The sequence below is a fragment of the Ahaetulla prasina genome, chromosome 12 (assembly GCF_028640845.1).
Source record: "Ahaetulla prasina isolate Xishuangbanna chromosome 12, ASM2864084v1, whole genome shotgun sequence".
Lineage (NCBI taxonomy): Eukaryota > Metazoa > Chordata > Lepidosauria > Squamata > Colubridae > Ahaetulla > Ahaetulla prasina.
Genome location: NC_080550.1, coordinates 29927723 through 29953675, shown reverse-complemented (window position 1 = coordinate 29953675; position 25953 = coordinate 29927723). Strand labels below are relative to the sequence as shown.

At 41.7% G+C, this 25953-nt stretch overlaps 1 protein-coding gene across 2 annotated transcripts in view; it reads right to left on the bottom strand.

Moving 5' to 3' along the window:
- Positions 1-25953, bottom strand: part of DRC7 (dynein regulatory complex subunit 7) — a 59692-nt gene that overhangs the window by 8151 nt on the left and 25588 nt on the right. The window contains exons 8-16 of one of the 2 annotated variants that reach the window (XM_058155509.1): positions 16402-16530; positions 15784-15856; positions 14311-14439; positions 10866-10994; positions 9029-9255; positions 7555-7770; positions 4487-4597; positions 1729-1839; positions 396-590 (exon numbers count right to left, since the gene is read on the bottom strand). In XM_058155509.1, coding sequence (XP_058011492.1) covers positions 396-590; positions 1729-1839; positions 4487-4597; positions 7555-7770; positions 9029-9255; positions 10866-10994; positions 14311-14439; positions 15784-15856; positions 16402-16530 — 1320 coding nt within the window. The remainder of the gene's footprint in view (positions 1-395; positions 591-1728; positions 1840-4486; positions 4598-7554; positions 7771-9028; positions 9256-10865; positions 10995-14310; positions 14440-15783; positions 15857-16401; positions 16531-25953) is intronic. The other variant, XM_058155510.1, reaches the window with a different exon arrangement.

Sequence of the window (25953 nt, the reverse complement as noted above, 5' to 3'; positions counted from 1 at the left end):
GAAGAGAAATGAAAAGATTGCTGTGAAAAGGAAAAGATGAAATGGAAGAAAGGCAACCCCGAATATATTTGAATATATTAGGATAAAAATTGAAACAGTTAAAAAAAAGAATGAAAGAGAATGCATACCAATAAAAATGGAGAAATTAGAATTTGAGGGCGAAAGATGTGACTTAGTGAACTGAGCAAGGAAATATTAGGATATGAATAAAAATTATGAAAAAAGAATATTTTGGCAAAAATTGTAACTAAGTAAAACATATTTGAATATATTGAATTGTATAAGACATGATATGGCCAATACTCTGTTCATAAACCATATATGTGTGTAGGGGGGGAAATTAAAAAATCAATAAAAACTTGTTCAAAAAAACCCAACCAAAACCACCTAGGTACCTTCTCAAATCGTGCTTGGATGAGATTGGCTTTGTCCACAAGACGATGCTTAAAATCATTCAGGCAGTCTTCTTTCAGGCGCAAAGCGAGCCACTTGGTCATCTTCTCAATGCCTCCCACCTGAATCAGGAAAGGCGCCAGGTAGTCCAGCTCCTGCTCCACTTGGCGCTGGCGCTCCTCTTGCTGTAAGCGCTCCTGGAGAGAAAGGGACAGACTGATAAGATTGATGAGGAGCTTGATGGCAGCCCACTGAGTGGACCAATCAATTCCACAGAAAGGCTAAAATTTCTTTTATTGAGACTGGCTATAATCACAGAATCTGGCAAGGGTGATTATGGTACACCTTCTCTTCCTTCTTATAGAATCATTGATCATAGAATCCTTAGGCTGGAAGGCAACTTGGAGGTCTTCTAGTCCAATGGTTCTTAACCTATGGTCCACGAACCCCTATGCGGGGGGGGGGGAGGATGATGTTATCACAGGGGGTACACGAAGGCTTGAAGAAATGTTTTGATTTAAAATCTGGGAGTCTGTGGCCATAGTCCATGGCCACAAAAGGTATTCAAAGGGAATCCATGGCAAAGAAAACGTTGAGAACCACTGTTCTAGTCCAGCCTTCTGCCCAAGGCAAGAGACTTTATACTAGTGGTGAAATCCGAACCGGTTCGCTGGCCGTGCATGCATGCTAAATGCATGCTGCATGCGCACATGTACAATGCATGCCAGAAGGAGGCTTGGGAAAGTAAGTAGAAGCGAGAGGGGATCAGCTGTGGTGCACGATTTAGCTTTGCTAAAAAGCAGGATTTCCTGCTTTCTAGCCAAGCTAAACACAGCTGCACAGCTGATTCCCCGTGTTCTACTTACCTTTCCAAGCCTCCTTTTGGTATGCATTGCACATCTGTGCGCACGCAGCATGCATTTGGTGCGCACTGCACACGCAGTGCACATTTAGCACGCAAGGGGCTGGGGGTAAAAATAATTCTGGTGGGTTAATGAGGGAAGCAGGTTTGCCTTCCAAATGACTTTCTTCTCATTTTCCTCTTAAAATCACTAGAAAAAATGGGAAATTCAGGTTTTTCACTCCAATTCCTCCTGGGTTATCATTGCGATTTTGTGCTACACCTACAACTTTGGGAGGTATTTATTGTTCTTGGACACACAAATATTGCCTGTCCTTATGCCATAGTTCTCCTGACCTTCTCAAGAACCTTGGGGTGACAATTAACATGCCAAGAATTCCCATATTTCAATCCCCAATTCCGTCTATAGTTTTGATAATTTCCAAGGATAATAAATACTGTGTAGGTTTGATGCAAAAGAACCTCCAGCTTACTATAGTTTCACGATGTTCTTTACTCTTCTCGTTCCTTTCGGTATCATAAATAGAGACACTCAACTTGCTAGCAGTTTCTTCCTCTCCTCGAATCCTCAGAAGGTCCAGGACCTTTGGTGGGATGGAGATATCAGAGATAGATGCTTGACCATGGAAAGCACCCCACAGACCATTTCATTCAACTTCTGCAGGTGCAGGAAAACCAGTTTGTCAAGATGGCCAGGCTAGGGACTTAGGAAAGAGACACCCTCAACTCTGATTGAAGTAAAAAGTTAACTTTTACTAAGTTCAAGTGGTTAGAGCAAAAGTAAAGCTGGATCTGAATATTCTTGCACAAAGCCTACAGTTTTCCCTTCTTGCTTGGCTTCCTCTGTCTGAACAAGCTATCAATGTCCAATTCTGTTCCTTTCTGATGTTCTGCAAACAGCTCCAAGGTTTGGCACCTTTTGGTACTTTCTCATTCCCTTCTCACGGCTTGTGCATGGTCGGCTGGTTTGTTCTGGTTGGACACCTCTGCTTCCAATCTCCCTGCCATTCCCCCCTTTGCTTCCTCATCGTCATCCATCCCACTCAGTTCTTAAAGAAACTGCTGTAAGGATAAGGATCCCCTGTAAAAATCTCCACCCAGGCATCTTGTGATTTTGATAAACACTATACTAGAACCCAGACTATCTCTTTTCAATGAACAAAGGCATAATGCAGGATCCAATCTGGAACAGTCACCGGGACCCGAGGTTTAGTCTTTCGAGCTTTCAGACACATGCTGAGCCCATCCTCAGGGAATTTCTCTCTAGCAGAGAGTATTAGAAAGCACACATTATGATGATTGAAAATAATTCCTAACATTTACATATATGGAATGCAAATGGTTAGGAAAGTTTAATCTACTTTTCTTGTTTTATGTACCCCTGGGGTCCCTGGTGCTCTCTGAGCTTGGTGGTTACCTTGTGGACGTTTCATTATCAAAGCAGTTTACCTCGTTTGGTAATGAAACATCTGTAAGAAAACACCAAGCTCAGAGAGCACCAAGGACCCCACAGTTCAACCCTGAGCTACAAATATTCTCTTTTATTTCACTCTTTCAGAAAATGGGATTTGGAACTGCACAAATGTATTATGCTAAACAGGGGTCTCCAAAATTGGCAACTTTAAGACTTGTGGACTTCAGCTCCCAGAATTCTTTAGCCAGCATAGATATTTAAGACTTGTGGACGTAAAGTTGCCATGTTTGTAGAGCCCTGTGCTAAAATATTACATATTAGAGGCTCCACACCCGTTTGCACCTCTCAGGTGAGCCTGAGGACAAAGATAAACCTCCAAGTGGCCTCAAGGACTCTCTAAAAGGATGCAAATGACCAGCTGTCTGCAAGGAGTATCAATCCTTCTGTTCGCCACCATCCAGTCAGAGCTGAAGAAGCTTCTGGGATGAGAAGCAAAATGTCTTCAAGGAAAAAACAGAAAGTCCAGTTTCCTCCTGAAAAAAGCACCTTTGGGACAACTATGACCTGGATGACTGAGAATCTCTACAAACTTTTAGCTATACAATTTGGGATGAACACCCTTTGAATGGTGTGGGAGTATGAACAGATTTCCAAAGAAAAAAACTGCAGATTATAGGAACCATTTGCAATATTCAGGTGACCCTGAGGACGCGGATAAACCTCCAAGTGGCCTCAATGACCCTCTAAAAGGATGCAAATAACCAGCTGTCTGCAAAGAATATATCATATTTTTCGGAGTATAAGACGCACCTTAGTTTTTGCGGAGGGAAATAAGAAAAAAGCTGATTGGCAGGTGGATTGGCCTCCCAAAATACCCCCAATCAGCTGTTCCCAGAGGTGAATTTTAGCAACAGGTTCCTTGGTTGTGAGCTCTGTGCCTTGCTTTTTTTGGCTCCCCCCCCCCCCCGCCTCTGAAACTCTTGTTTCAGAAAAAACTTTTCTGCCTCTGAAAGCCTCCAAAACAGAACTTCAGAAAAAAAGCTTCTGAAGCTCTGTTTGGGGCTTTTTTTCTAAGTTCCTTGAAGCTCCATTTGGGGCTTTTTTTCTGAAGCTATGTTTGGAGCTTTTTTTCTAAGCTCCTTAGAGCTCCATTTGGGGCATTTTTCCTAAGCTTCTTGGAGCTCCATTTGGGGCTTTTTTTCTAAGCTCCGTGAAGCTCTGTTTGGGGCTTTTTTTCTGAAGCTCCATTTCTGATGCTTTTTTCAGCCTCTGAAACCTCAGTTTGAGAAGCTGGGCAGGGCTACATTTGGAGTATAAGACACACCCAGATTGTTACCTTCTTTTTTGGGGAAAAAGGTGTGTCTTATACTCCGAAAAATATGGTAAATCCTTCCATTCCCCACCATCTAGTCAGAGCTGTAGAAGCTTCTTGGATGAGAGAAGCAAAACATCTTCAAAAGAAAAAAACAGAAAGTCCAGTTGCCTCCTGAAAAAGCATCTTTGGGACAACCCTGACCTGCATGACTGAGAATCTGCAGAGACATTTGAGATTAGAGGTTAAAGGGAGGTGGGATGGGGAAGGCATGTGATTGGAAAGAATGAATGATCAAAAGAAATTCAGGATTACAGACTCCTTCTTGGGGAAACAGGAACTAATATCAAGGGATAATTACATCTCTATTTATGCATGCAAACACAGGGTAGCCAAGGAAAATGGGTGAGGTTACATTCAACCAGAGAAGCTTACCAGAAGGCAGGGCTCTGTACACCACCACTACCCACCTACCACCAATACAAAATTTCTCCCCCACCAATACCTCTATCTCAGATTCCCACACTAGATGCCGGGAACGTTTTTCATCTTCAATGAGCTGCATCAGCATTTCATAGAGATGGAACAATTTCTTTTCTCTTTCCACAGGCCCCGCCTGAGAACAAATGGACCCAAAAGTAGATTTATGAATGAACTTAGGTTGAGCAAAGTAGATTCAAAGCAGATTCAGAAACGAGTCAGCCATTTGCTGGTGGGGAGAACAATCTCAGTGCTCCTGAGATCACTGGGCTGTTTTCTCCTATCTGAGTGCCTGGGATTTTTAAAAAACAAAAAATTTCCAGAAATGATCCCCACCTTTATATTCCATTTGATCATAAAATGTATATTCTATTTTTTCTTCTTCCATTCAGTTAGGTCTAGAATTCACGGTCTGCAGGATTTTAACTTGATGCCTTAAGATTACACCACAATGGCCCTTCTATAGAAATAGCCCTTAGACTTATATACCGCTTCGTTTGTTAAAGAATAGCAATAGCCCTTACATATTGCATCACAGTGTTACAGCCCTCTCTAAGCGGTTCACAGAGTCAGCCTCTTGCCCCCAACAATCTGGGTCCTCATTTTACCAACCTCGGAAGGATGGAAGGCTGAGTCAACCTTGAACCGGTCAGAATCGAACTGCTGAACTGCCAGCAGCTGGCAGTCAGCAGAAGTAGCCTGCAGTACTGCATTCTGACCATTGTGCCACCACGGCTCTTCTATTCTACATTCATGGTGGTTATTCATATCTTATTTTACGGGACTTACAGGCCACTGCAAATAAAGCCAATTCTTTTGAGGCAGGTGATAAAATTTCAAAGCCTTGGATCCAATGGGCACTTTTTCTATTGCAAAGCAGCAGAAAATGTTACCAACTGCAGTCATGTGACCGTGGGACAATGCAACTGGTCGTAAGTTGCAAGTTGGGTTGAAAGTGCCTGAAATGCGATTGCGTGACCACGCGTGACTAATAGTGGTGGCGGCAGTCATAATCCTGAGGACAGGTTGTAAGTATCTTTTTTGAAATGCATCAGAACTTTGGACAGCATTAAATGGCCAGTTATAAGTTGAGGACTACATGAATGTATTACAGTAACTAGGTTGAATCATCATGTTTGCACATGGCTAACAGGTTCCCTTTTGACAATCTACTTTGCTCTTAGCAAAAATTATTTTCCTCAGGATTATTTTATTTGGGGATAATTTTTAACTAATCCTTTCTCAGTCAAATGCCAAGGTGGTATTTCAAAAAACAGTACAGTGTTGCTTCGGTGCTTCACTGCTTCAAAACTCGTCAAATTTGGTACTCAGCAGATTTTGATGTGAAAATATTGTCCCAGTACTCAGCGTTTGTTTAGTAAATGACGCGCTGCGATAGGAAGAGAGGGATGGCTGAAGAGAATAGACAGGAAGTTGGCCATGCTAAGAAGGTCACTGACATAGGAAAAGGGTCAGATAAAAAGTTCTTCCCGGTCGAAATAACGGGTCATGTGGTAAGTCACATGGTTTGTTTGGAACTCATTCTTTTTAGTACTCATAACACCTCCTGCAGCCAATTACAGATAATCCTCAACATACAAGCACGATTGAGCCTCAGTTTGTTGTTGCTAAGCGAAACATTTGTTAAGTGAATTTTGCCCCATTTTATGACCCTTTCTGGCCACAGTTGTTAAGTGAATTACCCCAGTTGTTAAATTAGGAACACGATTGTTAAGTGAATCTGGCTTCCTCATTGACCTTGCTTGTCAGAAGGTTGCAAAAGGGGATCACATGACCCCGGGACATTGCAACCATCGTAAATATGAGTCAGTTGCCAAGCATCTGAATTTTGATCATGTGACTATAACAGAACAACAGAGTTGGAAAGGACCTTGTAGGTCATACTGCAGGTTGGATACCATGCTGGCTGGCTGAGGAATTCTGGGAGTTGAAGTCCATGAGTCTTAATGTTGCCAAGGTTGGGGACCTCTGATTTAGTCCAACCCCCACCCAAGCAAACCTTACACCATTTCTAACAGATGGCAGTCCAGTCTCTTCTTGAAAGCCTCCAGCTCCCACAACTTCTGAAGGCAGCTTCTGTTCCACTGGTTGATTGTTCTCACTGTCAGAAAATTTCTCCTTATTTCTAGGTTGAATCTCTCCTTGATCAGTTTCCATCCATGATTCCTTGTCTGGCCTTCAGGTGCATTGGAAAATAACCTGACCCCCTCCTCTCTGTGGCAGCCCCTCAAATATTGGAAGATTGCTATTGTGTCTCCCCTGGCCCTTCTCTTCACCAGACTAGCCATCCCCAGCTCCTGTAACCATTCGTCACCATGGAGATGCTGTAATGGTTGTAAGTGTGAAGAATAGTCATAAGTTACTTTTTTCAGTGCCGTTGTAACTTTGAACAATCACTAAGTGAACTGTTGTAAGTCGAGGTCTACCTGGAATGCCAAGTACGAGGTACTGTACAGGGGAAAACCCAGGTTTTGCTTGTCCTTTCTATACTTCCTCAGCCATGGCAAAACTGAGTGGTTAACCACTAGATACACAAAGCCCAACATCTGCTTTACTCTGTTTCCTTAAACAGGAAACATCTAGCTTGGCAGTACTCAAGGGAAGAAACGTTTTATGAATTGTAAATTGTGGTCTATCTATACTTATCTGCTCCAGAACCTCAAAACAGGTGATTGATTAAATTCACTTAACAAATGTCTCACTTAACAATATAAATTTTGGGGTCAATTGTGGTCATACGTCGGGACTACCTGTATTTACATTATTCATTTAAATCCTGCCCATCATGCCAGCTTCCATTCACCATGAGCTGCGCATATCATATGCTTCATTCCAGTGATGGAATTCAACATTTTTTACTACTGGTTCTGTGGCCGTGGCTTGGGCGTGGCAGGGGAAGGATACTGTAAAATCCCAATTTCCTCCCAATCAGCTGGGACTCAGAAAGCAGAGAATAGGTGGGGGTGGGCCCAGTCAGAGGTGATATTTACTGGTTCTCTGAACTCAATTTTTTTGCTACCGGTTCACCAGAACTGGTCAGAACCTGCTGAATACCACCTCTGCTTCATTCACCTGATAACTGATGCACATATCTCGGCTCATGATAATCTTATTTCCCTTGCTGTCCACCTCGGTATGCTTATTGAACTCCCTCTTGGAAGGGGTGATGTAATTCTCCTTGCAATGGTAGGTAAGGAGAATCTTATCTTCTGAGATCAAAAAAATGCGTTCGGCCACGTCTTCGTCTGCTGGTTTGCTTGGGTTCCTGTGGAACCTCTCGGTGATTTTCTGGAAAGTATGCAAATGGAAGAGGATAAGGTAGTATTAAGCCACCAATAATTACAATGCGTTGGTTGGGTTGTAGAGAGTTAGATAGCTATGCTGGTATTTGGGCACATCAATAATTCAACTTTATTGTCAGTATATGAGTCTTCATGAAAATAGGAGATAGCAATAGCAATAGCACTTAGACTTATATACCGCTTCACAGTTCTTTTACAGCCTTCTCTAAGCACTTTACAGAGTCGGCATTTCACCCCCAACAATCTGGGTCCTCATTTTACCCACCTTGGAAGGATGGAAGGCTGAGTCAACCTTGAGCTGCTCAGAATCAACCTCCTGGCAGTGGGCAGAATCAGCCTGCAATGCTGCATTCTAATCATTGCACATCATGGATGGATAGATGGATGGGCAATAGCGCTTAGACTTACATACCACTTCATGGTCCTTTATAGCCCTCTCTAAGCATTTTACAGAGTCAGCCTAAAGCCCCCAACAATCTGGGTCCTCATTTTACCCACCTTGGAAGGATGGAAGGCTGAATCAACCTTGAGCCAGAGAGAACTGAACTGCCAAATTGCAGGCAGATCTTTGTTTTGTCAGTGATTAATTTCTGTGCAATCATAAAGTCATTGAATCATAGTGCTGGAAGGGACCTTGGAGGTCTTCTAATCTAGTCCAACCCCCTGCCCAAGGCAGGAGTCCTCATACCATCTTGGACAAATGTTTGCCCAATCTTTTCTTGAAGACCTCCAGCATCCACAATTCCAGCAGGCCACGCTGCAATAGTTCTCACTGCTAGGGAATTTGTTCTTATTTCTAGGTTGGATATCTCTTTGATGAGCTCCCAACTTGTCCTACCCTCAGCTGCTACGGAGAATAAATAGAAGGAAAGGAGCACTTGCAAGGGGTCAGAAATGCCTTCTGCATATGAAAGGAAAGAAGATTGACTAGACCAGTGATGGCAAACCTTTTCAGCACCGAGTGCCAAAAAGGGAGTAAGCATGCACCCCAGAGGCCACAATTAAGCACCTCGCAGGCCAGATCCGGCCCACGGGCCTTGAGTTTGACACCCCTGGCTTAGAAGAAACTTGCATATATGCAGCAATCCACTTGGATGGAACTGGACATCTATGACAACACCCCTCCTCAAAAGACCCCTTCTCAAAAGGTTCCTATTGGGGGCTTCCCACTTTCCAAGTCTTGTCTCTGAAAGACTACGGGACATCAACCAAATGAGCTGATACCGCCAATGAGCTGTTCTTACCAAAATTGGCCGGGCGTTGCTTTCAGTGGTAGCCATCTTTTTGGTAGGTTTCTTGATTCTTTTGCCAAATTCAGTGTGACGGTAGCTGAGGAAATCTAAGCGGCCTTCAAAATATTCTGCCATCTCTTGGGAAGTTTCAGTCCGTTTCTGAAGGCCGTCCACTCGTGTCTCATTGTAGAACTCCATCGTGCGCTCCGTCTCTGGTTCCATGGTCTTGTACATATGTGCTGGGAAAGCAAAAAGAAATCCAGGATGGAATCTCCAGACAGAGGGTGTACAGAAGAGCTGGTGAGATGGATCTCCATCCTTTTTCCTTTCTTTTCCTGCTCGAAACTAGCAATGCCTAAATAATACAGTCAGTGGTGGATTGCTGCCTTTTTAACAACCGGTTTGGTGAGCGCTTGCACACAGTGCTGAAAATGGAGCATTTGGAAGCTCAGCTGCTTACCTTCCAAGTCAACAACAGTAAGTAGAACAGTAGGGGGGAATCAACTGTACCGTGCAATTGAGATGAGCTACAAAGCAGGAAATAAAGGATAGGATAGAGCAGGGCCGAGTGGGCAGGGCCAAATGATCATCAGAGCTACCGGTTCACCTGAACTGGTCCGAACCAGCTGAATACCTCCTCTTAATACAGTAGAACTTCTAGAGAGAGAACGATGCTTGCCAGGATGTTCTTCTGGTGGCTCAAGGATTGGCACATTGCACACTGTACATAATGTGTGCACATTGTACATGTTACTGTTTGGAGTACAGATAGTCCACAACTTACATCCATAATTGAGCCCAACATTTCTGTTGCTAAGCAAGACAGTTGTTAAGTGAGTTTTGCCCCATTTTACCACCTATCTTGCCACAGTGGCTAAGGTAACCCTTGGAGTTGTTAAGGAGATCTGGCTTCCCCTTTGCTTGTCTTTGACTTTGCTTGTCAGAAAGTCACAAAATGAGATCCCATGACCCCGGGACATTGCAACCGTCAAAAGTATGAGTCCGTTGCCAAGTGTCTGAATTTTGATCACATGATCATGGGGATGCTGCAAAGGTTGTAAGTGTGGAAAATGGTCATAAGTTACTTTCTTTGGTACTGTTGTAACTTCCAACATTGTTCCAAACAAACTGTTGTAAGTCAAAGACTACCTGTGTATTTCTTTTTAATCTGACTTTTTACAAAACACTGAAGGGAGTAGGCAGTGAAGGAGTAGAGTAGAGTGTGGAATAGAATAAGAATAGAGTAGAGTAGAGTAACGTAGAGTAGAGTAGAGTAGAGTAGAGTGTGGAGTAGAATATAGACTAGACTAGACTAGACTAGACTAGACTAGACTAGACTAGACTAGACTAGACTAGACTAGACTAGACTAGAATAGAATAGAATAGAATAGAATTCTTTATTGGCCAAGTGTGATTGGACACACAAGCAGTGGGGATCCTCGCTTCCACTTGGATTTTTATAACAAGGAGCACAGATCTTTTTACCCATTTAAAACAAACCCTATAACTCTACATGCATTTAACTGAAGTGGGTGGGGTGGGGGATGATTTTTATAGGGGCAGAAGAGGGACTTGGCATCAAAGGCTCCACCACCGAGATGCCCCCGTCTTCCTACCTATAGCCGTAGGCTTTGAAAATCTGGCTTTATCACAGCAAAGCCTGATAGAGATGCAGCACTTCAATAGGAAGGAAGGAAGGAAGGAAGGAAGGAAGGGAGGAAGGAAGGAAGGAAGGAAGGAAGGAAGGAAGGAAGGAAGGAAGGAAGGAAGGCAGGCCCAGGTTAGAGGCAGAAGATCTTTCTTCCCTTCCTTGCCCAGAATCAAGGCCCTTCGTTGTTATACCAGATACCTTTCAGGCCCAGGGCATGTCCAGGTAGGAATTGCTCTGCTATGATGTTGGTTTGCTTATTCAATTCTCGAATGTCCAACTTGTCTTCGCGGTTCTTGAACCACTCTTTCACTTCAAGCACCTTGGTACCTGATGGAGGAAAGAGAAAAATAAACTAGGTGAAACCAGGATTAATAGCAGTAACTGTGAGAGGGATCTTGGAGTCATAGAATAGAATAGAATAGAATAGAATAGAATAGAATAGAATAGAATAGAATAGAATAGAATAGAATAGAATAGAATAGAATTTATTGGCCAAGTGTGATTGGACACACCAGGAATTTGTTTTGGTGCATATGCTCTCAGTGTACATAAAAGAAAAAGAAAAAAAATACCTTCATCAAGGTACAACATTTACAACACAAACGATGGTCATAGGGTACAATTTAACCCTTAATGATAGCAACAAAAAGTTACAGTCATACAGTCATAAGTAGAAAGAGATTGGTGATGGGAACGATGAGAAGATTAATAGTAGTGCAGATTTAGTAAATAGTTCGACATTGTTGAGGGAATTATTTGTTTAGCAGAGTGATGGCCTTTTGGAAAAAACTGTTCTTGTGTCTAGTTGTTCTGGTGTGCAGTGCTCTATAGCATCGTTTTGAGGGTAGGAGTTGAAACAGTGTATGTCCAGGAGGTGAGGGATCTGTAAATATTTTCACAGCCTTCTTCTTGATTCGTGCAGTATACAGGTCCTCAATGGAAGGCAGGTTGGTAGCAATTATTTTTTCTGCAGTTCTAATTATCCTCTGAAGTCTGTTTCTGTCTTGTTGGGTTGCAGAACCAAACCAGACAGTTATAGAGGTGCAGATGACAGACTCAATAATTCCTCTGTAGAACTGAATCAGCAGCTCCTTGGGCAGTTTGAGCTTTCTGAGTTAGCGCAGAAAGAACAGTCTTTGTTGTCCTTTTTTGATGATGTTTTTGATGTTAACTGTCCATTTTAGATCTTGCGATATGATAGAACCTAGAAATTTGGAGGTTTCTACTGTTGATACTGTGTCAGCCTCCACTCCAAGCTTCACTCTATTTGTGATATATGTGTGCAATTTGTATTCAGTAGTTAGATTGCAGTGTCAGTATGTTAATGTAAAATAGCCATGAACCTAAGATGTATACTATCCTATTCAGATTAACAGAAGAGGGCCCTTTAAGAGTGTCGTCTGACATAAAAGGAGGGGAGGGGGCAACAAATGTTTGAATCAGCATAAACGCCAGATGCGTGGGCTTTCCAATGAACCTTGCATTCCTGAGATAATAAACTGCCGGAGACCTTCGGAAGAAGATTACCATGGAGGGGCGAGAAGGAGCTGGCATTGGACCAGGCCTGCCTGGCCTTTTGTGGGAAGAAGGGACTAACGAGGGGATATGGGATGTTAGCTATATTCTGTCTCAGATCCAACTTTACACTGCTGTTGTCCGGATGTATTTAGTAAAAGTACTTTTCTTTATTTTCAAATGAAGTCAAGGTGTATTCTTTCCTAAATATAATCAGAGGCAGCCTGACATACTGTGTTGTCAAGTATTGTGAGAGGTGGAAGTATGGAAGGGTTTTTCCTAAAGTCTACCACCATTTCTACAGTTTTGAGTATGTTCAGTTTCAGATTGTTTCGGTCGCACCACGAGGCTAGTCGTTCGACCTCTCATCTATATGCGGATTCATCATTGTCTCGAATTAGACCAATCACTGTTGTGTCATCTGCGAACTTCAGTAGTTTAACAGATGGATCGTTGGAGATGCAGTCACTGGTATACAGAGAGAAGAGAAGTGGGGAGAGCACACAGCCTTGGGGGGCCCTGTGCTAATTGTACAGGTATCTGATGTGATCTTGCTTAGCTTCACCTGCTGCTTCCTGTTTGTTAGGAAGCTTGTGATCCACTTACAAGTCTGTTCAGACTGTTCAGACAACCAATTAAATATGAGCCAACGGTGTGCGGTGGCAGCCAAAAAAGCCAATGCAATCATAAACTGCATTAACAGAGGGATACATTCAAGATCAAGGGAGGTACTAATACCACTTTATAAAGCCTTAGTAAGACCGCACCTAGGGTACTGCATCCAGTTTTGGTCACCACACTATAAAAAAGATGCTGAGACTCTAGAAAAAGTGCAGAGAACAGCAACCAGGATGATTAGGGGACTGTAGGCTAAAACATATGATGAACAGTTGCAGTAACTGGTCATGGCTAGTCTAGTGAAGAGAAGGACCAGGAGAGACATGATAGAAATCTTCCAATATTTGAAGGGTTCCCATAGAGAGGAGGGAGTCATGCTATTCTCCAAAGCACCCGAAGGCCAGACAAGGAATAATGGATGGAAACTGATCAAGGAGAGATTCAACTTGGAAATAAGCAGGAATTTTCTGACAGTGAGAACAATCAACCCATGGAACACAACTTGTCTTCAGAAGTTGTGGGAGCTTCATCACTGGAAGCTTTCAGGAAGAGACTGGACTGCCATCTGTCAAAAATGGTGTAGGGTCTGCTTGGGCAGGGGGTTGGACTAAATGACCTACAAGGTCCCTTCCAACTCTCTTAATCTGTAATCAGCTTGTGGTGGGCACAAGAGGGATCAGGCCCTCCAGAAATGAAAGAAATAATTCCTCTTGAGTGAGAATATTGGTTGGTTGCTATTATTTATTCCTATGTGGTCCCTTTGCTTCTTATGCTGCTACAACCATATATAAGCCTGGTGGTCATGTAGATCAGCAGAAGTCCAATTAAATGACAGCCAGGCTGGGGTCCCAGTGTACACACTGGTGGCTGCATGTCTTTGACAAAGGAAAAGCTATCAGTTGCTGAAACAATTAAAAATTATAAGGATTAATAATAGAAAAATGAAAAATGAATAAAATAAAATAAAATAAAAAACGTATGAATTAACACATGAATGACTTTGTATTTCTCTGCTCTGAAAGTTTAAGGAAAAGTGGAGTATACATATCATTCTGACAGATTTTGCATATGCCACGGATGTCCAACCCTGGCAAGTTTAATACCTGTGGACATCAACTCCCAGAATTCCCCAGCCCACTGGGGAATTCTGGGGGCTGAAGTCTACAAGTCTTATAAAGTCATCTCAATTTAATTCCTGGTAGGAACTGAACCCCATCTTTATTCTCCTTCCTTCCTTCCTTCCTTCCTTCCTTCCTTCCTTCCTTCCTTCCTTCCTTCCTTCTCTCGTTCTCTTTCTTTTTCTTTCTTTCTTTCTTTCTTTTCATTTTCTTTGTACTTTCTATTCTTTTTCTTTCTTTTCCTTTTCTCCTTTTCTTCTAAATTTGGTTTGTATTATCCTTTATTATTTTTAAAACGTTTAATAAAAATTACAAAAGGCAAACAGAGAATTATCCCCATACACTACATCAAACTCTTCTCCCAAAGGATCTTCAATTTTCAATCTACTTACAATCTGGATCTTCATACAGTGTCAGTCGGGTGACTAGGCCATTGACATTAAGATACGGGGCCCATTTTTCCAACTTGGCATTCTTATATTGAATCAATTTCTTGCCTTTAGGACAGCGAGCCTCAAATTCTAGAGATAAGAACAGAGAAGACATTGATATCTATACAGCCCAAAAGAGTGACGGACTGAGTATCTACTTACCAGGTTGACTGCATGCATGGTGTCAACTCTCAAGCACACCTGGCTGGGGCCATCTTTGAGGCTTCAGGGTTGCCAATAGGTGGGAGGGGGAGGGAAATAGTTAGCTGGAGTTTTGTAGTCAAAATAAAAAGTTTTCCTGTGGGGACCAAGGTCATTTCAACAGGTGGCTGGGAGAGAAGGAGCGAAGTAACCAAGCAACTGATCAGCACCTCGATTGGATCATGTGACTAATGACTTGGGGAAGGGGAAAAACTTTCTCTTTTAATTAGATGAAAACCAGGGGTGAAATGCTCCCGGTTGCCCAATCCGGTAGTGATGGTGGTGGGTGGTTCGGAGAACCGGTGGCAAAAATCCTTGCCCACCCCCCCGGCCATGCCCAGCTGAACCGTGCGATCATCAGAGTTTTTTTTAAAAACCGAAAAAATGCTTTTAAAAGTAAAAAAAAGCCTCTGATGATTGCATGGCTCAGCTGGGATCATAAGAACCCTTTAAAAGCATTTTTTCTACAACCTCTTTGGCTGAAGAGGTTGTAGAAAAAATGCTTGTAAAAGTTAAAAAAAAAGTCAGTCACATTACCACCACCCCCCAACAAGCCACACCCACAGAACCGATAGTAACAAATTTTACATTTCACCCCTGGTTAAAACCATGGGAACTTTCAGAGTCAGTTTTCACCACTTGTGCCAATCCGATATATCCAATAAAATTGTTCTTTGAGAAATCTACCTGCCTTGGAGTTCTGTGGGTGCATTAGTTGGAACGTTGACACATGGACTTCATATTTTGTTGGTCTGAGAAACCATATTGAACTTTTCTACCTTACTATAACTATGCTTAGCTCTTCCATAATCCAACCCCTCTTTTGCATCCCAAATATTGAACCTACCCCAGCCCTAATCCTAACCCTAGTCCTGATCCTTCCCTTCATGAAACCATGAATGCCAAAGATCACCTTCCATTGGAATCTAACAGGTGAACTCAACATGATGACTTTCTTTTAAGTTTCATCCCAGATTTCTTTTCTAAGGTCCTTGTTAAGTTGCAGAGAAGCTACTTTAGAGAGGAGGAGGAGGAGGAGGGGGGGGGAGGAGGAGGAGGAGGAGGAGGGGGAGGAGGAGGAGGGGGAGTAGTAGTAGTAGTTATGTGCTTGCTGCAATTACAGGCAATTTGTTACAAACTGATGCTTCTAAGATGGTCAGATCATATTGCTGTCACTTCCTCGCCAAGCTTGTCTGCTGAAGACAGATCAAGATGGGAAAAAAACAAGAATACCTTTGGGAGATACATGGATCTGTTCCACCCAAGATGCAGGCATGTCAAAACTCTTTGATTCTTCTTCCTTCATCTACCAGGATGCAAGAAACAAGACTGTGAGAATGTTCACCTACCAAAGTCCATGTTATCTAACTCCTGCTCTGCATTTGACAGCCTGAATTACCTTTCTGAGCAGAAATTCTTGCTTTATTTTTAGACACTTTCTACTGATCATTGGTGGGCTACCTTTACGGCAATAAGGCATGATAGAAGAAAGAGAAATGGCCCATGCATTTTGCCCTTGACTTTTGACATTGATGAAGATATCGGTGCAAAATACAATCAATCAATCAGAATAGAGCTGGAAGGGACATTGGAGGTCTTCTAGTCCAACCCCTGCATTGCTCAAGCAGGAGACTACCAATTCAGATAGTGGAACCAGTGGAACAGCTTGCCTTCAGAAATTGTGGGTGTTTCATCACTGGAGGTTTTTAAGAAGCGACTGGACAGCCACTTGTCTCAAATTGTATAGGGTCCAGCTCTGTTCTAATTAAGTGATTTGGAAAGCTGGATAGCATAAACTCAGCAGCCAAACCGTTAGTATTGGGAGTCACACTTGGTCATCCCAGACCTTACCAAATCTTCCATGTCATCTTCACCCAGATCTTCCTCCTCCTCCATTTCTGGCAGGGACAAGAAAGGTTTGTCGGTGCTGGGAAGCATGAATTCCCATCGCACAGGGTCCCCGAGATCAAACTGAAGATCCTAGAAGGGCAACAGATTCCAGTGAATTCTCTACAAGAATTAGATCTGTTCAGACCACATCAGCTGGGTCAAAAGGGTTCTTGATGTTAAATTGGGGTCTGCAGGGGTCTGTTAACTCCCTTGGGCTCTGTTGTTTTCAACAGAACATATGGAGTAGTTTTTCAGTAGAATTAGAACAAGAAGTTGAAAGTAGTAACTTCTGGAACTTTGCTGACGTGGTAGACGTGGTCTGAACAATTTAGCAGAAATTTCTAGAGTGGGAGGCTTCTGTGAAAATGGAAACCTGAACTTGTGTGAGCTCCAGTGATGAAGCACCCACAAGTTGTGGGTGCTTCATCACTGGAGGCTTTTAAGAAGAGACTAGACAGCCACTTGTCTGAAATGGTACAGAGTAGCTATCTTCTACAAAAAGTCACTAAACCTAAAAAATATTCAAGTTGCACATAAACTCGCTCTTCCAGAAACGATTGTCTATTAACTGTCCTTTAACATCACGCTTTGCTTCTTACTATGTTATAGAGCTCCCAACTACAACATCGCATAGGCAGGGGCCGCGGTGTGGCTCAGGCTGTAAGAAGCCTGTTATTAAAACACAGCTGCCTGCATTTACTGCAGGTTCTAGTCCCACCAGGTTCAAGGTTGACTCAGCCTTCCATCCTTTATAAGGTAGGTAAAATGAGGACCCAGATTGTTGGGGGGGCAATAAGTTGACTTTGTAAATATACAAATAGAATGAGACTATTGCCTTACACACTGTAAGCCGCCCTGAGTCTTCGGAGAAGGGCGGGATATAAATGTAAATTAAAAAAAAATATGCAAACAAGTTAACCACCCTATTAATATGGGTAGCCTCTTGCCCTTACCCTCTCATCTTTCTGGGTGACCTCAACCTACTTCTTATTAATTGGAAAATAAACAAATGTACAACTGAACCCATCTGTACAACCCTATACAATGCTGTTACAAATCTAGATCTAGATCAACTAGTAACTAACAATACAAGACTCAACAACTGCCTCGACCTCATCTTCTGCAACAACGTAAACTCGATTTATGGACTACAAATAAAAGAACCCTTTTTCAACAGTGACTACAGCATGATAGACTTTTCTCTCAATATACGCCCTTACAAAAATCACCATAATAATGGAATACCCAACTGCAACTTCAAAAAAGCCAATTATGATCTCATAGACACCGATCTCTCATCTCTTGATTGGCAACTTCTATTCTCTAACTGTATCACTGCCGAAGACCATTATAATATTTTCTTGCTCGAAGTCAATAGAGTTATCAAACTATATGTACCACTAATCACCACCAAAACCAGGAAAAACAAATTACCCATATAAATAAGAAAGCTCCCTCTGGCGAAAAAACAAAACTGGCTATGTAGTTAACTTTAAAAGCTGCTACAAAAATATATGCCACCAAATAAAGATTGAATGTACCAATTACTACATCAAACAAGAAGAAAACCTTCTGTGCACAAAATCCAATCGTGCCTTCTATAATTTTGTAAACAGCAAACTTAAAGACTTGAGATCCATCCCACCCCTAAAAGGACCTAATGGTAAAGAATGCAATGATGAAAGAGTTAAAGCAAACCTCTTTAACACATTCTTCGGCTCAGTCTTTGTTAACAGTAATGGCTCATGCCCAAGATTCCCTAGTCGTACCAATAATGACTACAATGATCTAACACAAATAGATTTCACAGAAGATAATGTTGAAAAGGCACTACATAGACTGAAACCATCTCTATCTATTGGATCTGATGGACCATGTGCATACTTCTTAAAAAAACTTTCCACTGTTATAGCAGAACCCCTAAGCATAATCTTTGAAAAATCTTTTAGGACCAGCTCCCTACCCAATCTATGGTCACTAGCCATGGTCATCCCTATCTTCAAAAAGGGAGAACTCAGCCTAGTTGAAAATTACAGATCAATCTCTTTATGCTGCATCACCTGCAAAGTAATGGAATCAATCATCAACCAATCCATTACGCTCCACCTAGAAACAAACAACCTACTCTCTAATAAACACTTTGGTTTCAGAAAAAAAAATCCTGTAATCTTCTACACTGCAAAAACATATGGACTACAGATCTTGATCAGGGCAAAGAAATAGATGCAGTTTACATAGACTTCTGTAAAGCCTTTGATTCAGTAGTACATGACAAACTAAACTAAAACTAAAATCCTACGGCTTCTCCGGACCCCTCCATAATTGGATAACTGCGTTCCTGTCAAACAGACAACAAGTGGTCAAAATAGGGAGTGCCCTATCAATAGGGTTAATAGCGGTGTCCCCCAAGGCAGCATTCTAGGACTAACACTCTTCATACTATACATAAATGACCTTTGTGATCATATTATAAGTAAATGCGTTCTCTTTGCCAATAATGTTAAACTATTTAACACTACCAACAATGCTTCTACCCTTCAAAAAGATCTTGACTTTGTGTCAGAATGGTCAAAAAGTTGGCAACTCCAAATCTCAACCAACAAATATTCTTTCTTACACATTGGCAAAAAGAATCAGAACACAAAGTACAAATTGAGTGGACATGACCTTGTAGATGACCCTCATTCTGTCAAGGACCTTGGAGTACTATTATTATTATTATTATTATTATTATTATTATTATTATTATTATTATTATTATTATTATTATTATTATTATTATTTATTAGATTTTTATACCGCCCTTCTCCCGAAGGACTCAGGGCGGTGTACAGCCGAAACAAAAACAGTAACAAAATATAATTAAAATAAACAATTAAAAAACTTATTATAAAATTGGCCGAAATTTAAAACATATTAAAATCTAAAACCCAATTAAAATACATCCAAAAATTTAAAATTTAAAATTTAAGCCAATCCCACGCGAGTAAATAAATACGTCTTCAGCTCGCAGCGAAAGGTCCGAAGATCAGGCAATTGGCGCAAGCCAAGGGGAAGTTCGTTCCAGAGAGTAGGAGCCCCCACAGAGAAGGCTCTTCCCCTGGGGGCACGCCAGCCGGCATTGCCTGGCGGACGGCACCCTGAGAAGTCCCTCTCTGTGGGAGCTTACGGGTCGGTGGAAGGCATGAGGTAACACCAGGCGGTCCCGTAAGTACCCAGGCCCTAAGCCATGGAGCGCTTTAAAGGTAGTAACCAACACCTTAAAGTGCACCCGAAAGGCCACAGGCAGCCAGTGCAGTCTGCGCAGGAGTGGTGTTACACGGGCACCGCGTGCGGCTCCTTCTATAACCCGCGCAGCTGCATTCTGGACTAACTGAAGCCTCCAAGTGCACTTCAAGGGGAGCCCCATGTGGAGAGCTTTGCAATAATCCAAGCGAGAGGTAACGAGAGCATGAGTGACCATGCATAAGGCATCCCGGTCGAGGAAGGGGCGCAACTGGCGAACCAGGCGAACCTGGTAAAAAGCTCTCCTGGAGACAGCCGCCAAATGATCTTCAAACGACAGCCGTCCATCCAGGAGAACACCCAAGTTGCGCACCCTTTCCACTGGGGCCAATGACTCGCCCCCAACAGTCAGCCACAACTGCAGCTGACTGTACCGGGGTGCCGGCATCCACAGTCACTCCGTCTTGGAGGGATTGAGCTTGAGCCTGTTTCTCCCCATCCAGACCTGTACAGCTTCCAAGCACCGGGACAGCACTTCAACAGCTTCACTGGGGTGGCCTGGGGTGGAAAAGTACAGCTGCGTATCATCAGCGTACAGATGGTATCTCACCCCAAAGCCACTGATGATCTCACCCAGCGGCTTCATATAGATGTTGAACAGGAGAGGCGAGAGAATCGACCCCTGTGGCACCCCACAAGTGAGGCGCCTCGCGGTCGATCTCTGCCCCCCTGTCAACACCGTCTGCGACCGGTCAGAGAGATAGGAGGAGAACCACCGATAAACGGTGCCTTCCACTCCCAACCCCTCCAACCAGTGGTCGATGGTATCAAAAGCTGCTGAGAGATCTAATAGGACCAGGGCAGAGGAACAACCCCTGTCTCTGGCCCTCCAGAGATCATCCACCAATGCGACCAAAGCTGTCTCCGTACTATATCCAGGCCAGAAGCCGGACTGGAACGGGTCTAGATAGACAGCTTCATCCAGGTATTGGGGTAGCTGCCGTGCCACCACACACTCTACAACCTTCGCAACAAAGCGAAGGTTGGAGACTGGACGATAATTTCCCAAAATAGCTGGGTCCAGGGAAGGCTTCTTGAGGAAGGGTCTCACCACCACCTCTTTCAAGGTGGCAGGAAAGACCTCCTCCTGCAAAGAAGCATTAATAATCCCCCGGAGCCAGCCTCGTGTCACCTCCTGTGTGGCCAGCACCAACCAGGAAGGGCACGGGTCCAATAAACACGTGGTGGCATGCAGCCTTCCCAACAACCTGTCCATGTCCTCGAGAGCCACAGGGTCAAACTCATCCCAAACAATCTCGACAAGACGCGTCTCCGCCCTCTCACCTGGATCATCCCAATTTTGGTCCAAACCATCCCGGAGCTGAATGATTTTATCGTATAGATAACCACTAAACTCCTCGGCACGTCCCTGTAAGGGGTCATCCCGTACCTCCTGATGAAGGAGAGAGTGGGTCACCCGAAACAGGGCGGCCGGGCGGTTATCTGCCAACGCAATGAGGGTGGAAACATAAGAACGCCTCGCCTCCCTCATTGCCACTAGGTAGGTCTTAGAATAAGACCTAACTAGTGTCCGGTCAGCTTCGGAATGACTGGACCTCCAGGCACACTCTAGGCATCTTTGCCGGCGTTTCATCTCCCTCAGCTCCTCGGAAAACCAAGGGGCCGGTTGAGACCTACGCCGGGTCAGAGGCCACAAAGGCGCGACACGGTCCAAAGCCCCAGCCGCGGCCTGCTCCCAGGCCGCGACTAGTTCTTCAGCTGTGCCATGGGCCAGATCCTCAGGGAACAGCCCAAGCTCCTTCAGGAACCACTCAGGGTCCATCAGGCGCCTGGGACGGAACCAACATATTGGTTCTGTCTCCCTGCGGTGGTGGGTGGCGGTCCGAAAGTCTAAGCGAAGGAGAAAATGATCTGACCATGACACAGGTTCTGTTACTAAATCTCCTAATTCCAGATCATATCAAATGATCTAAGCGCCAAAGCCCACTGTAACAACATCACCAAAAAGGCATTAAGAGTTGTAAACCTAATCTTGCGGAGCTTCTTCTCCGGTAACATTACACTACTAACTAGAGCATACAAAATATTTGCTAGACCAATTCTCTCTCTCTCTTTTTTTTTTATTGAAAAAGTTTAAAAAAAACCAAAGACATTTTCCCCCCCTTTTTCCCCCCTCCCTCCCAGAAAACCCCCTTCCCCCCTCCCTTCCCCCCCCCCGGCTTCCCGGGTCAATCACAAGGTATTGTTATACATAAACCAAACATAGAATAAAATTTTCCCTTCCAATCCAATTAACCTCATCCAAAGCTTTTCATCTCCAAACCCCCTCCCATTAGATAAAATAACTTTCTAATTATTCAAAGGCAATCTGATATTTCTTAATCTGATATCTGTTTTGTAGATAATCAATCCATTTTTTCCATTCAATTAAATATCTTTCCTGCGTATTGTCTTTTAAAAAAGCTGAGATTTTAGCCATCTCAGCCAAATTAATGACTTTCAGTATCCATTCTTCTATTGTAGGTACCTCTTCTTTCCTCCAATATTGTCCAATCAACAGTCTTGCTGCTGTTATTAAATTCAGAATCAGTTTAGTCTCAATCCCTGTACAATCCGTTATAATTCCCAAAAGGAAAAATTGTGGCAGGAACTTTATCTTCTTCTTCAGTACATTTTGAATAATCCACCAAATTCTTATCCAAAAGGCCTTAATTTTCTTGCAAGTCCACCAAATATGAAAATATGTAGCATCATCACAATCACACCTCCAACATTTCGCTTGGATATTAGGATACATACATGATAATTTTTTGGGATCTAAGTGCCATCTATAAAACATCTTATAAAAATTTTCCCTTAAATTCTGTGCTTGTGTAAACTTAACATTTCTAACCCAGATTTTCTCCCATGTTTCCAACATTATTGGTTCCTGAATATTCTGTGCCCATTTTATCATACAGTCCTTTACCAAATCCTTTTCCGAATCTATTTCAAGCAACACATTATACAATCTCTTTATATGCTCCTGGGTCTGATTTCTAATTTGCTTTATTAAATTTTCCTCTCTTTGCATTATACCAATTTTTTGATCTTCTTTCCATCTAGCACTTATTTGCCCATATTGAAACCAAGTATAATTCCTCCCTTCTTCATTTAATACCTGTAATGATTTTAATTGCAATCTACCTCCTTCAGCATACAAAAGTTCTTTATAAGTAATCATTTCCTGTTTCTGTTCTATATTTATATTCTCTATTGCATGTCTAGGGCTCACCCATATAGGAATCTTGTAATCTAATTTATAAGAATATTTTTTCCAGACCCGCAAAAGAGCACTTCTCAACACATGATTCTTAAAAGCCCTATCCACTTTTTTTTCATAAAATAAATACGCATGCCATCCATATAACAAGTCATAACCTTCTATATTCAAAATTCTTTCCTCCGTTAAATTAAACCAGTCACTTATTACTGAAAGGGCTACTGCTTCATAATATAGCTTAAAGTTAGGCATTTTTAAGCCACCTCTTTCCCGTGAGTCCTGTATTATTTTCATTTTAACCCTCGCCTTTTTACCCTGCCATATAAATTTATTAATCCCAATCTGCCAATCTTCCAAATTTTTATCCTTTTTAATTATTGGTATCATCTGGAACAGAAACAAAAATCTAGGTAACACATTCATTTTAATAGCCGCAATCCTTCCCAATAGCGACAACTGCAATTTTTTCCAGACACTCATATCATTCTGAACTTTTTGCCATAGCAAGTCATAATTATTCTTATAAAGTTTCTTGTTCGATGAGCTAATATAAACCCCTAAGTATTTAACCTTTTTTACCACCTCAAATCCTGTCATTTCCTCTAGTTTTTGTTTCTGTTGTATAGACATATTTTTAATTATCACTTTTGTTTTATTCTGATTTATTTTAAATCCTGATACCTTTCCATATTTATCAATTACTTCCAACAAAAATCTACTTGAATTTATAGGATTTGTTAAGGTAACCACTACATCATCTGCAAAAGCTCTAACTTTGTACTCATATTGTCTAATCTTAATTCCCTCTATTTTCGTTAATTCTCGTATTTTATCTAATAATGGTTCCAGAGTCAAAACAAACAATAGTGGTGATAAGGGACATCCCTGTCTCGTTCCTTTCGCAATCTTAATAACTTCTGTCAAACTACCATTTATTATAATCTGAGCTGTTTGCTCTCCATAAATCGCTTTAATTACTCTAACAAAACAATCTCCAAATTGCATTTTCTCTATTAATTTAAATAAAAAATCCCAATGCAATCGATCAAAAGCTTTCTCTGCATCCAAAAAAATAAGTGCTGCTGAAGTATTCTTCTTTTCCAAATATTCCAATATATTAATAATCTGTCTAACATTATTCCTCATCTGCCTCCCTTTTATAAAACCAGATTGATCAGTATGAATTCTTTGTTGTAAAACTAACATTAATCTATTTGCTATTATTTTTACAAAAATCTTATAATCATTATTTAAAAGTGAAATCGGCCTGTAGTTACCGGGTTTAGAGCAATCTTGCTCCTCTTTTGGTATCAGTGAAATAAAAGATGTTTTCCATGACGGGGGTATTCCCACTCCTAGTTGTATCTGATTAAATAGTTCTTTAAGTGGGCCTAATATTTCATCCTGTATTTTTTTATAATAACTTGCTGTAAGACCATCTGTACCAGGGGTTTTCCCCATTTTTAATTGTTTAATTGCCTCCACTATTTCTCCAGTAGCTATCGGCCGATTCAGCTCCTCCCTCTGTTCTAATGTTAGAATATTAACCTTATAATCTTTCAAATAATCATAAATGTCCCTATTCAATATTTTGTCTTTTGCATATAAAGCAGTATAAAATTCTGAGAATGCCTTTTTAATTTTATCCTGTTGATATATCTCTTTGCCTTTATATTCTTTCAACTGTTTCCATCCATACTGGGCTATGGTCAGTTAAACACCTCGGAAATATCTTCATTTTCTTCACCCTAGAAAGCAAGTCATTAGAAATTAAAATAAAATCAATACGTGAGAAAGATTGGTGCCTATCGAAAAAAAAAGTAAAATCTCTCTCCTCTGGATTCCGTAACCTCCATATATCTCTAAACTCAAAGTCTTCCATCATTTCAAAAAAGGATTTTGGTAGTTTTGCATGTATAGGTATCTTCTTGGAAGAGGTTCTCTTATCCCTTCTTGTATCAATTACTCCATTCCAGTCTCCTAATAAAATAAACAAACTATAATCCCAGAGGATCACCAGAGGATCAACCTCTCGTGTAACATTTTATAAAACTTTTCTTGTTGCTGATTAGGTGCATAAATACCTATCAGCAAAGTCTTTTTTGCATCTATCACCAGTTCAATAGCAATAAATCTTCCTTGAGTATCTGCCTCAATTAACTTAGCTGGTATATCCTTCCTGATATATACAACAATTCCATGCTTCTTTTCCAAAGCTGATGCAACAAAATGTTTACCTAATTTTGAGTTAATTAAGTATTTTTGGTCTGATAATTTTATATGTGTCTCTTGCAGGCAAATCACATCATTTTTAAATTGTTTCAAGTAGTGAAATATTTTCCTTCTTTTCTGAGCTGAATTCAAGCCATTAACATTCCATGACAAAATTATATTTGCCATTACTGGCCTCCTGAAGCTTTGAAGCAAACAACGGAAGATCCTCCTCCGGTATCTTCCATCTGGCTCCTCCCACAGCTTCCATACTGGGGTCCTGACTTTTACTTTGAGACTGTTGCTCTTCTTTACGCTTAAGAGCTCCTCTTGTCACCCTTTGCTCTTGTGGTTCCTCTAATGCTGGCAGCAATAAAGGCTCTTGGATCACCATGCCTTCTTGAATCTCTTGAAGTTTTTCTATCACTTCTGTTTCAACTTTCAAAACTGTAGAAAGAAAATCCTTTGCCTTTAAAACAGTGTCAATTCTATATCTCCTTCCTTGATAAAATACTGTCAGTCCAACTGGCACCTCCCATCTGAATTGAATCTGATGTTTTTTAAGTTCTTGTGTAAAAAAAACAAATTCCTTCCTATCTCTTAACATCTTGGAAGGAATCTCTTTCAACACCTTCAGCTCCTGTTCTCCAATTTTTAAAGTTGTCTGATATGAAACTTGCAGAATCTGATTTCTCATAGTCCTTTTCACAAAATAAACCACAATGTCCCGAGGAAGCTTTCTCTGTCTTGCGATCCAGGAGTTAACTCTATATATTTTATCAATTTGGTAAGCT